Raw genomic sequence first — 13,256 nt, 5'->3', positions numbered from 1 at the left:
TGTCTTCTGTAGGTATAGAGATGTAAATCATCACACAGCTCTGACAGGTAAAGAGGTTTTCTGTGCTTAATTTATAATATATTCAGAAGATGTTTCATAAATGTTCCTACTTCTTCAATGAGAAGGTTCCATCTGACCCAAACCTTCTAACCTGCTACCACTCTGCATGAGCAGCCTTTCTGATGTGGGTCCTGGCATGTTCACAAGACTGGAAGCCCAACTAGATGAAACTATGGTCACTGTACAAATACAACTACGGATATGACCAGATATAACAGGTAAGCTGAAAACGGAACATAGTAACATTTGTAATGATCTTATATCTGCATTACCTGGACAATTCATGTCATGTTTCATTGCTTATCGGGGTCCACAAACTTTTTGTACTATTTATTTTTGTGCTAGAAACGTTGTATTTGTTACTGAACTATACAATATAGACCAAGAAATATATTTTTATTTGCGGTATGGCAGATTTCTCAAAACTGGAGCAGTTTCGGCTGGATGTTTGGAGGCATGTTGCAATATGTAAGACCTACTGGCATTGGCTATCAACTACCTCAGTTTTGATAAATGTATCTATATATAAATAGAAAACCAAATGACATTGTAACATTATCCCAGAGCTCATACAGTGAGGAAACAAAACAAAATTATTATTGCCTAGTGCAGGGTCTAAGAGGATTGAAGGAACAACAACAAAGAGAATTTATGTGTCGCCCCTCCCTGTGGTCGTGCACACGGTATCCGTATTTTCCATGTTAGTCCGGTATTTGGCAGAGCAGGGCCACCCCTCTTCGGATCCAGTGATTGGGTCGGACTAGACTCGGTAATGTCACAGCTGTAATGAAGTTGGTGGAATGTCCTGTGGAGGATAATGTTCCGGCACGTTGTGGGGTTTTGTACAGAGGACATTCATACGTGTAGATCCCATTGTCTGCTCCTCCAGCTGTTGTGTTTACAGAGCGATTTTCCACCTATAGAGGAGGGACAAGGGGATTATACAGGAGAACAGTTCCAGAGGTTATCCGGTGAATCACTTTCATACCGGAAATCCTGAAATGCTAATGGAGGCACCAGGTCTCATGGCCGCACACTGTGCAATGAAATGGATCTTTGCTTATAAATGTTAGAGGGGTTGTCCCATTTCAGCTAATAAATTACTTTTTATCACACAAACTTTTTGCATTAATTCCTTACAGTTTTTAGATCTCTGCTGTCGTTCTATAGAAAGCTTCATTGTTTATTCTATGTGGACAGAAATCTGAGCATGGTCACACTGGTGCACGGTGTATTATATCGCAGACAGTAAGCAACTGTGTGATATAACGAGCCGTGTGACATAACATGACCAGGGAGATAACGAGCTGTCCACCTGTGTGACATCACATGACCAGGGATATAACGAGCCGTGCACCTGTGTGACATCACATGACCAGAAATATAATGAGCAGTGCACCTGTGTGACATCACAGGACCAGGGAGATAACGAGCCGTGCACCTGTGTGACATCACATGACCAGGGAGATAACGAGCCGTCCACCTGTGTGACATCACAGGACCAGGAATATAACGAGCCGTGCACCTGTGTGATATTACATGACCAGGGAGATAACGAGCCGTGCACCTGTGTGACATCACATGACCAGGGATATAACGAGCCGCGCACCTGTGTGACAACGCATGACCAAAGTTTGTGATACAACCAGATGGCGCACTCAGAGTGTATTATACAGTTTGGTTTATTTAGAATCTTAAAACACAACGCGTTTCGGGGTTACAGTACCCCTTTATCAAGTGTACAAAGACTTGTTCTCCAGTATATATATATATATATATATATACTACAATGTATCCTCTTTCCCTTTGTAACACAGGTAGTGTAACGTCCTATTAGGTGGAAGGGGAGGCCAGAACATGGGCAGCAACAGTGTTATGACACAGGCTGTGTGTCATAACACTGTTGCTGCCCATGTTCTGGCCTCCCCTTCCACCTAATAGGACGTTACACTACCTGTGTTACAAAGGGAAAGAGGATACATTGTAGTATATATATATATATATATATATATACTGGAGAACAAGTCTTTGTACACTTGATAAAGGGGTACTGTAACCCCGAAACGCGTTGTGTTTTAAGATTCTAAATAAACCAAACTGTATAATACACTCTGAGTGCGCCATCTGGTTGTATCACAAACTTTGTTCTGCTATTCACAAACTCCTGAGTGGCACGGCCATACCACATAGGAGATCCTCCACCGGGAGGCAGCACCAGATCATCTGCCAGTTAAACCTCTAACATCTCATAGCGTTGTGCCTATCCTAGCACAACCCTATACGGTGAGCACAATCTTTCACCCTTACTCCTATCCTCTCAAGAAAGGTGTAACACTATTAGCGCTCTCCCCTTTTCCCTTCTTGCCATACTCTTTCACAACGCATGACCAGGGATATAACAAGCCGTGCACCTGTGTGACATCACATGACCAGGGATATAACCAGCCGTGCACCTGTGTGATATTACATGACCAGGGGGGGGTATAATGAGCCGTGCACCTGTGTGACATCACATGACCAGGGACTAATGTTTATCCACAGTAAATAATGAATATTCCTAGAGAATGACTGACAGATAACTAAAAAACCAAGAGGAATTTATTAATTATACTTTCACTACACAAACAATAAAATTTACTAAAATAGGAACACTCCATAAGATCTCTGTAAGGTTACTATGCAGAGTTTCTTCAGAAAGCCATAGTTCTAGTTCAGGGGGTACCAACTACGGGACCTTGAGGGGACATTGATCATAGTTTTTTTAGACTGTTTTTGCCGGGGTTTTTTTGCGCAATTGTTTTGGCGCAGTTAGTAAATTTGTCTCTAATTTGCGACTTTTTTGGGTGCAAGCAAAAGTCGGGCACTTCTGAGTCCCTGCGCCTTATCTGACATAGTGAGCGGCTGCTATACAGATGTTTGTGCTGCATCTATCACAATTTTCCTCCTAAAAAGTCACAAAACAGCACCTACTCTGAGCTGCTGCACTTGAAAAAAAACTTCACTTTTCATTACAGAAAATAAAGGTTGTATTTCCCAAATGAAAAATTATCTCTATGCAACATAAAAAATCCTTCAGTCGGGGGGCGTGGCCTGATGCCGAGCTAGGAGGACGTGCGCCGCGGAGCTCCCGGGACCCGGCACCCCATCACCCTCCCTAGGCAGCCATCCTCCACCTGTGCCCCCTCCAGCCTGCTCCCCGGTGCCGCGGGTACCTGCCTCCACGCTCCGGTGCCGATATCGCGGAGGTCCCCGGCTCCTTGCGGCCCCCCCGCACTCCAGCTCCTGCAGCTCCCACGTGCCCAGCGCGGCGGCGGGACCGTAGCCGCCCGACATCGCGGCTGCGCACCGGAGCGGTGAGGGAAACCCCCCCCCCGCCTCTGGACATACGGAGCCGCCGACCCACTTGAAGGATCGCGGCAGCGCTCCAGTCACCCCTGCAGCCTGCCGGAGGCGACATTCTACTGGACTCCCCTGCGCTGCCTGAGGCCTAGGCGCGCAGGGTTAACCTCTCCCTTGCCGGACTGCAGCCAGGAGTAAGGTAGGGAAGTACTTCCCCTGCTGCTGCCCACTTCTCACCTGGGGACCCCAAGCTGTGCAGCCCACCATACTCCCAGTGACCCCCTGCTCCTGGGTTCTGTTTTGTATTAACCCTTGCAGTGCCGCTGCAATTTCCCACGTGGGCCCTGATTCTATTTCTGCTAATTACTGGACGCTAGGCTCCTCGATTGTTTATCACTGGCCCCCTCTGCCCAGACGCCATGGGTAACCGGAGGAAGACGGCTAAATTGCTCAAAGCAGCGTCCGGGGTGTCTGCGCCTCCATCGGATGATGAATCCGTCCATGAAGATCCTCCATTCCAGTCCCTGGAACCCCTGGATGCGCAGGACTGCTCCACATCACAAGCCGTTCTAGCACAGATTCAGTCGAACGCTGCCAAAAAGTTGGGGAGATTCTCCCGCACACAGCCCTGCTCTCCTCAGGGGTCCCCAAACTCCTCTCCCTCCCTCTTTGAAGGCTCCCAGAGCCCGCCACAGCTTGTAAGCTATGAAGAGGGCGCTGATCCGCCTGACGTGGCCACTGAACTGGACCGCAAATTTGCAGAGGTGCTGGCGGCCATTAACGGATGCCAATCCAAACTGGTCACCAAGGTGGATGAGCTGCGACAGGACTTTGTTCTTTTAAGACACGATGTCCATAAAGCTAAAGAGCGAATCACCGAAACTGAGCGCAGAATATCTGAGGTGGAAGATGTCCAGAGGCCTATGCCGACACAGATAAGAGAGCTTCAGCGCCAAATGTCTGCATCCATCGACAGAGCGGACGACCTCGAAAACCGACTGCGACGGAACAACGTCAGAGTGGTTGGCCTCCCCGAAAAAGTGGAGGGGTCTGACCCGGTATCCTTTTTTGAAAATTGGCTCAAAAATTTGCTTCCTGCAGATACCTTTTCCCCGTTCTTCACAGTGGAAAGGGCCCATCGTGTGCCATCCCGCCCTGGCCCCCCAGGGGGCAATCCAAGACCCTTCCTGGCCCGGCTGCTGCACTTTAGGGACAGGGACTCTATCCTCAGGGCTGTCCGTACCAAGGGAGAAATCCTCTATGCCAACAGCAGAGTGTCCTTCTACCCTGATTTCTCTGCATCCGTCAGGAAACAACGCGCACAATTCACTGAGGTCCGTGCCCGTCTCCGTGACAAGGGGTATAAATACTCCATGATGTATCCTTCCAAGCTCCGAATTGTGGACGGACAGAAGACTCGATTCTTCACCTGCCCAACCGAAGCACTTCACTGGGCTGATGCAGCTCCACGGGCTCCCGCTGCAAGGCCCGCACCTCCTGAGTGACTGGACTCATATATCCTTTTATCTGATGAGCTATGACATTGCTGGACTTAGTCCTGTATTGATGCTTAGGGGTCCTAAATCATTGCTCTAATTTTCTAATATTGCTCTACATTGGGGCGCACGCCTCGTATATGGTGCCCCATAACTGATGTGCTATCTCTTTTGGTCAATTTGGCCTGTGCGCCACATATGGCACTTATTTCTCTTTCCCCTCCCCTTCCCCTTCTTTGTACCTACTCCCCCCCTCCCTTATCCTCTTACCGCTCCCCTCTACATATTACTCTTCCCTTATCCCCTCCTTTGCTCTCTTTAAACATGGCTGCCTAAATACCTCCTGTTTATATATACTCTGAGGGTTAGGGGTCCCGGGACAAATGGTGTAAGTTTGTCTTGAGTTAGGGACCACTGTTCTATTCTTTGATTGTTATTGGGTATAGGTCTGCACTACTGCTGTTAGGGTGTTAGACAGGGGGTTTATATTCTTGGGATTGTTAGTACAGTTCTGGTTATATTTGTTATGCTCACTGTTGTCTGTCTGTCTATGTCTCTGTGGTATGAAAGGATGAATGCTTGGTTGCTCACGTCTCCTTCCCCACACCCCTTTCCCTTCCGCTAAGATGTCCTCACTTAAGGTAATGAGTTGGAATGTGAGGGGACTCAACTCCAAATTCAAGAGGGCTCTGATGTTAGACGTCATTAAGCGTCAGGCCCCTCACATTGTATGTATCCAAGAGACACACCTTACGGGTCAGAAGGTCCTCTCTCTGAAGCGGGCCTGGGTGGCTAGAGGTTATCATTCCTCCTACTCTGTCTACGCCAGGGGAGTATCCATACTCATATCCAAAGCGCTTCCCATAGAGGTCATACAGGTAGCACCGGATCACTTTGGCCGGTACGTAGTCATACATTGTGCCTTGTGGGGCTTTACTTTCACTGTAGTGTCGGTCTATGTCCCACCTCCCTTTGATCCAGCTGTATTGCACCTAATCTCCGGTAAACTTGCTTCTATGCCTCCTAGTCCGATCCTCTGCATTGGTGACTTCAATGCAGTCCCTAATCCCTCCCTGGATCGCACAAGCGGCCTAGACACAGGCTCGGTCCGTCTGAATGAGTGGCTCACTTCTCTAGACCTCGCCGATGTTTGGCGTAGTAAACATCCTCAAGAGAGAGAATATTCATTCTATTCCTCTGTGCACAAGAGCTTCTCTCGGATTGATCTGGCCTTTGTCTCCCCTGATATGATGCAGCATGTTGATCAAGTATCCTATTGCCCGCGCAGTGCATCTGACCATTCCGCCTTGCTTATCAGTCTCCTTATAGGCCCCCCCAGCGACTCCCGCTTATGGCGCCTGCACCCGGCCTGGCTCCTATCCCCAGCGGTCCAGAGTACTGTTAGGGCAGCGCATGGCGAGTTCTGGGATGTACACTCAACCCATCCTGATCCTCTTCTAGTCTGGGACTCGTACAAGTCCTCAGTGCGGGGAGCATTCATGTCAGGTGTAGCTGGCCATAGGAAGTTATTAAATGCGCAGGAGGAGAGGCTGACCGCTGCACTGGTGACTGCAGAAAAGGAATATCTAGAGAAACCTACTCCGGGGAATAAAAAGACTTGGGCCCAAGCGCAGAGGAACCATCTAGCTGTAGTGAAGGAGCGCACCAGCAAGCGCCTGCAAGCCAGGGAAGCGTCCATCTTTGAATTCGGAGATAAAAATGGGAAGCTGCTTGCATATCTCTTGCGGGCTGAACGTCCGTGTGCATCCGTTCCATCTATCCTTGACAGTAACGGAGCCTTGAACACAGAACCCCGGGCCATAAACATGGTTTTTCACGAATTCTACTCTTCTCTTTACAGCTCCAGATTGTCCGCCTCCTCCGTCGAGATTTCCAGATTCCTTGACAGTCTTCCACTTTGGAGGCTCACACCGGCACAGTCATTGGAGCTTGATGCCCCGCTCTCGGCGGAGGAGGTGGAACTGGCCATCCAATCATTGCCCCCCGGTAAGACACCTGGACTTGATGGGCTGGGAGGTGAGTGGTATAGGGATAACTGTGAGACTCTGGTCCCCCATCTCCTTAGCCTGTATTCCGATGCGCTCGACAGCGGTTCCCTTCCTGACTCCATGCGAGAGGCCCTTATTGTAGTTATTCCCAAGCCTGGTAAGGACCCTCTGCATCCCGACTCATACCGTCCAATTTCCCTCCTAAACTCAGATGTCAAAATACTAGCAAAAATTCTGGCAACAAGGCTTAATAAAGTAATATTATCCTTGGTGCACCCAGACCAGACAGGCTTTATGCCAGGGAGGGGTACTGACATAAATATTCAAAGACTACACCTGAATGTAGCAGAGGCAGAGAAGTCTTCAGACCCTGGGTTTATATTATCCTTAGATAATTGCAAGGCGTTTGATTCTGTGGAGTGGCCCTATTTGTGGACCCTCCTGCCCAGGCTGGGTATTGGCCCTCGCTTCACAGCATTGGTTAGGTTATTGTATAACGACCCTAGGGCTAGGGTAAGGACCAATCTTAATATCTCACCTACTCTCCCTATGGCCAGGGGCACTAGACAGGGTTGCCCACTATCTCCCCTCCTCTTCGCACTTGCCATTGAGCCCCTTGCTGTGGCGATCCGTCACTCTGATAGCATTAAGGGCATTGCTAGAGGTTCTATCATTGAAAAGGTATCTCTCTATGCTGATGATACACTTGTATATCTTGGGGATGTGGGCCCCTCTCTGGAATCCCTTCTGTCCCTGATAGAATGCTATGGGGGGTTCTCAGGTCTCCGGGTTAATTGGGACAAATCGGCCCTCTTTCCCTTATCAGATATAGGGGTACGCGCCCTTCCCGTCCCAGTCCAGGTGGTGTCCACCTTTAAATATCTGGGAGTCCAGGTGTCACGCAAGGTCCAGGCATATACAGAGCTAAACATCACACCCCTGATAGCTGCAACGGAATCGCGCCTAAAAGCCTGGTCCACTCTCCCCTTGTCCCTATACGGGCGTATCAATATATTCAAAATGATCTTCCTCCCCAAATTTCTATACCTTTTTCATGCTTGTCCTATACTGCTCCCTAAGAGTCTGTTCAAACGCTTAGACGGCATTCTCAGGTCCTTCTACTGGCAGAGTAGCGCCCCGCGATTCAGTTTAGCGCTGCTTCAGGCTCCCAAGTCTAGGGGTGGACTGGCTGCCCCAGATCTGTATCTTTATTACCTGGCTTCCCAGCTAGTATATGCCCAGTGGTGGATAGATATAGACATGGGTAATGCAGCTACTGCACTGGCTGGTGCCCTGGTCGGTTCCTACGAGGCCCTTACAAACTGGCTGTACAGGTATAAGTCCCCATCTGATACCCCACTCCCCCTACGTACGGTAGCGGTGTGCTGGCGTAGGGCACAATCCCTGGTAGAGCTAAACGGCCCCCCCCCTCTCTCGCCTAGGACTCCATTGTGGCTCAATCCGTGGCTCTCTCACTTCCTCTCCCTCCCGGGCTGGACAATGTGGGGGGCGGCGGGGGTGAAATTTGTAGGTCAGCTCTTATCCCCGGAAGCAGAATTACTCAGCTTTAACGAGATAAGGGAGAGACATACTGTACCCGATACGGCCAGCTTCCATTACACGCAATTGCGACACGCATTCAAAGCCCAATTCGGCTCCTTCGGCCTGACAGTGAAATTCTCCAAACTAGAGACTCTGATGAGTACCCCGGACCTCCCTAAGCCACTCACTCAGTGCTATGCTCTCCTACAAGAGCAAAAGTCCAGACCGTTTGATAGAGCCTGTGAACGCTGGAGACAGGATATCCCTGACCTGTCGGATGATGACTGGAGGGAGGTCGAACTGTCCTACTTCACATCTGTAGTGAGTGCGAGGGACTTCCTGATCCAATCTAAATTCCTCCATCGAGTATACTTCACCCCTGCTAGACTATTCCGCATGGGAGCAATGCCCAATGATCTTTGCTTTCGCTGTCAGGCTGAAGTCGGATCCTTCCTGCATTGTGTCTGGTCCTGCCCTAGGGTTCTTGTCTTCTGGTCCGAAGTGCTGGAGTTCCTAAATGTACACTTTGATTTCCCACGATTACTGTCTCCCTCTGTGTGTCTCCTCGGCATCATAAATGAAGTCATCAATGGCCACTATGACAAAATTTTCTTTAGGTTTGTATTATACTACGCCCGAAAAGTGGTGGTGATGACCTGGAAGGACCAGGAGCCCCCTCCATTAAAAAGATGGATATTACTTATTAACAGCGTCATTCCCCACTACCGGTCCCTGTATGTCAACAGGAAGTGTCCCCAGAAGTTTGACCGCATCTGGTCCAGATGGTGCGAGACTCCCCATACTGCCCTATGATCACGTGTGAGATATACTCCTCTCCATGATGACGGAGACTGAGCGTGCTGGTGTGTGTGTGTGTGTGTGTGTGACTGATTGTCTATGTGTCAATAGTTATTTGTGTTGTATCAAGATGTCTGGTTACAATATCTGCTGTCACTTATCGCGGTATATCCCTTAGCTAATATTGAAACGCAATAAGATCCTGTTCATTACCACGGATGCTATTCAATTATTCTGTATTGTGGGGAAGAAAGTATGTAACAGACAATCTTGTTCTTTGGTTTGTTTATTGCAATTGTTAAAAAAAAATTTTCCAAAAATTTGCAAAAATAAATACTTTTAAAAAAAAAAAAATCCTTCAGTCACAGTAACGACTTCATCACTTTCTATGGGATCATCTCTGGGAGTGATTATTGTCTTATTGTACAGATCTGAGAATATTATCAGTCTCCATTTCCTGGACATTATAATAAAAAAGGAAAAGACTCATTTCAGCAAGAATTTTTATTTTTTTTTCCATCTCTGTAACTTTTAGTCCCTGCAGTTACATCACAATGAGGTCCGGACATTGTACAAGCTGAGACTTTATGTGCAGAGATGAAGCCCTGAACATTCTGTCACATTTTTTCTATCTGGTTCCATTATTTGTCTCAAATGAGATTAACTTTGTAGGGTAAAAATTAGAGACAAATTTGATGCAAAATTAGGGGCAAATGAATGGGACATGAGACAATTCCAAAGTGCATTTACTAAGGCAGAACTAGATCCATCATAGATCAGGAGCCAAAAAAATGAACAAACCAGGCGCAAAAATAGACGAACCTGAGACCCCACTATGATTAATATGCCCCAATATGTTCAGTTTATAAATGACCTGGGAGCTTGCACATTCCCTTTAACTAATAAGCAGCATAATGGATGAGATTTGTAATTTGCGATGGCACCACTAGATGGCACATGCCTCTTGTGATGCTGGATGTCAGACTTTTGCTCTGAGAATACGATAAGAACAATTGACTGCAAATATTCAGTGAAGTTGTTTGTTTGTTTTTTGCACCTACCTTGTGTGGAATAAATTGGATGTGAGGCAGTGGGTAAAATCTATCCTGTTCTTCACATTCCTCCAGGACCTGTGTATCCGGGTTCCACTGGGCACTGTCTAGGTACAATCCAAAGACCAGAACCCCTTCTGGAGGTGGAGATGCTTCCTGGTAGAGATGCAGCATGTATATGAGAAGACTGCATGAGGCTGAATACACAGAGTACTGCACCAGACCAGACACCGCCTGATACTCACGTGAAAAGCCGCGTCTCTGATGCTTTCCTCTGCGCTCTGCTTGTTACTTGTTATAGGCAGCACTTTGTGTGTGAAGGTGAGTGAATCCACAGACACACTTGTCATCCGGGCCTGGTTCTGTAGTACAGCTGTGAGGAAACCTGTAAGAAAATGGAAAAAATATATGCTGGGGCGCCTTTTATTTTTCCTGGGTGACGTCTAATTGTGGCAGGGAGTCCAAAAGAACAGGGAATGTTCCTTGGAAAGCAGTGTACTAAATTATTCTCCTCAAAGATAATAAATGACACCTACTATTGGAGCCAAGAAATGTGAGGATAATGGCCAAACCAAAATCCTCTCCACAAGGAAATACCAACATCTGTAGGAAGAAATTTTGAGACTTCTTGCATATTTGACTTTTTCTTACTTACTCATAGATCCAGGCACCGGGACTGTGGTATCTTCTTATAATTGTTATCCATGGCCTCCTTCCTTCTAAAATCAACTTTTAAAATAATGCTAATGAGCTACAATGACACTCTGTGTATTGCCAGAGTCTCTTTAGTTTCACAGGCTGTTACACTGTGCAGGAGCACTACCCACCTCCTTGACTGTGTGAGATTGGGGAGGGGGAGGGGGGGGGGGGTGTAACAGCCTGTGAAGCTACACCCTCATTAGCATTGATTTTAGAAGGAAGGAGACCAGGGATAACAAATAGAAGATACCACAGTCCCAGTGTCTGGATCTATGAGTAATGTCCCTGGTTTATCATGATGGATTCTGATAAAAGATTTCTTTTAACCCCTTACCGATATGTGACGCGGCTGCATGGAGAGGGCTCACGGGCCAAGCCCTCTCCATACAAGGTTGGTGTTTGCTGCATATTGCAGTAAACTTCCACTGGTAACACCTGTGCTTGCCATTTTGGCTTCGATTGTCGCTCCCTTTTGACATCATCGGAGAGTAACGTTCTGTCACCATAACAGCCTTAGGTCTTTTGTAAGGCCCTAGACTGTATAGCTTCTGATAATTCGTTACAATGTGCCAGTGGCACATTGTAATACATGATCAGTAAAATCCCCATTATAATGCCATACGGTAGTATGGCAGAATATTATAGGATCAATCAGACAACCTAGAGTTGCAGTACCCTATGGGGTCTGAAAAATAGTAAAAAAATAAAAAACCCATAAAAATTCAAATCACCCCCTCCTTTCCTAGAACTGATGGAAAAATAAACAGTAAAAATCATAAGCATTTTGGTTATCGCTGCATCCCAAAATGTCTAAAAATATAATAATGGTTATTCCCAGCTTATAAACCCGCAACAGAAAATAGCGCCCAAAATGCCACATTTACACCATTTTTCAACATATTTAAAAAATGTAATAAGTGATCAAAAATCCGTACAGTCCATGCTACATGGACACCACCCACAGCTCCGAACACCGAAGTATAAAAAAGTTATTAGCGCAAAATGAAGAATTTTTTTTTTTAAGTACAGAATTTTTTCATTTTTAACCGGTTAAGGACCGGGCCCTTTCCCGTTTTTTCATTTCCATTTTTCACTCCCCACCTTCAAAAATCTATAACTTTTTTATTTTTACACGTAAAAAGCTGTGTGACGGCTCGTTTTTTGCGCAACAAATTGCACTTCATAGTGAGCGCGTTGAATATTCCATGCCATGTATTGGGAAGCGGGAAAAAAATTCCAAATGCAGTGAAAATGGTGAAAAAACGCATTTGTGTCGTATTCTTGTGGGCTTGGATATTACGGCTTTCACTTCACGCCACAAATGACATGTCTACTTTATTCTTTGGGTCGGTACGATCACAGAGATACCAAATTTGTATAGGTTTTATAATGTTTTCATACATTTACAAAAATTAAAACCTCATGAACAAAATGTTTTTTTTTATTTTGCCGTCTTCTTGTGCTTATAACTTTTCCATACTTCGTTGTACGGAGTTGATGGTGGTGTCATCTTTTGCGACTTTTGATGATGTTTTCAATGATATTATTTTTAGGATTGTACGACCTTTTGATCACTTTTTATAGAATTTTAAATTTTTTTTTAAATGGCAAAAAAGTGCCAGTTTTGACTTTGGACGTGATTTTCTGTTACGGGGTTAAACGCAGTGAAAAACCGTTATCATATTTTGATAGATCGGGCATTTTCGGACGCGTCGATACCCAATGTGTTTATGATTTTACTGTTTATTTATATCGGTTCTAGGGAAAGGGGGGTGATTTGAATTTTTAGGTTTTTTTATTATAATTTTTTTTTTTAACTTTTTTTTTATTTTTACTTTTACTATTTTTCAGTCTCCCTAGGGTACTTTAACCCTAGGTTGTCTGATCGATCCTATCATATACTGCCATACTACAGTATGGCAGTATATGGGGATTTTACTCCTCATACATTACAATGTGCTGATAGCACATTGTAATGAATGGGGAGCGGCGATCCTCAGAAAGATGGCGGAGCATCAGCAAGATGCCGGCGGCGATCAGCAAGAAAACACCCGCGATCGGTGCCGGCACCGATCGCAGGTGTTACCGGTAAGCCTTTGCTGCAATATGCAGCAGAGACTTACCGGCTATGACCGAGACCTCTCCATGCATCGGAACGCGACTGCCGCCGTGAATACACGGCGGGCGGTCGTGAACCGGTTAAAATATATTAAAACATGAAAAACCTATATAAATGTGTTATCCCTGTGATGAGCCCACAA

At 46.3% G+C, this 13,256-nt stretch overlaps 1 protein-coding gene across 4 annotated transcripts in view; it reads right to left on the bottom strand.

Annotated features, from left to right (window-relative positions):
- Positions 1-375: 375 nt before the first annotated feature.
- Positions 376-13,256, bottom strand: part of DNAH14 (dynein axonemal heavy chain 14) — a 153,971-nt gene continuing 141,090 nt past the window's right edge. For all 4 annotated transcript variants that reach the window (XM_072140043.1, XM_072140044.1, XM_072140045.1 and 1 more), the window contains exons 85-87: positions 10,542-10,681; positions 10,306-10,452; positions 376-977 (exon numbers count right to left, since the gene is read on the bottom strand). In XM_072140043.1, coding sequence (XP_071996144.1) covers positions 762-977; positions 10,306-10,452; positions 10,542-10,681 — 503 coding nt within the window. In that variant the 3' untranslated portion in view covers positions 376-761. The remainder of the gene's footprint in view (positions 978-10,305; positions 10,453-10,541; positions 10,682-13,256) is intronic.

Source organism: Engystomops pustulosus, chromosome 3 (assembly GCF_040894005.1).
Source record: "Engystomops pustulosus chromosome 3, aEngPut4.maternal, whole genome shotgun sequence".
Lineage (NCBI taxonomy): Eukaryota > Metazoa > Chordata > Amphibia > Anura > Leptodactylidae > Engystomops > Engystomops pustulosus.
Note: the sequence above shows the minus strand (reverse complement) of the source record. Positions and strands in the feature narration are given on the sequence as shown.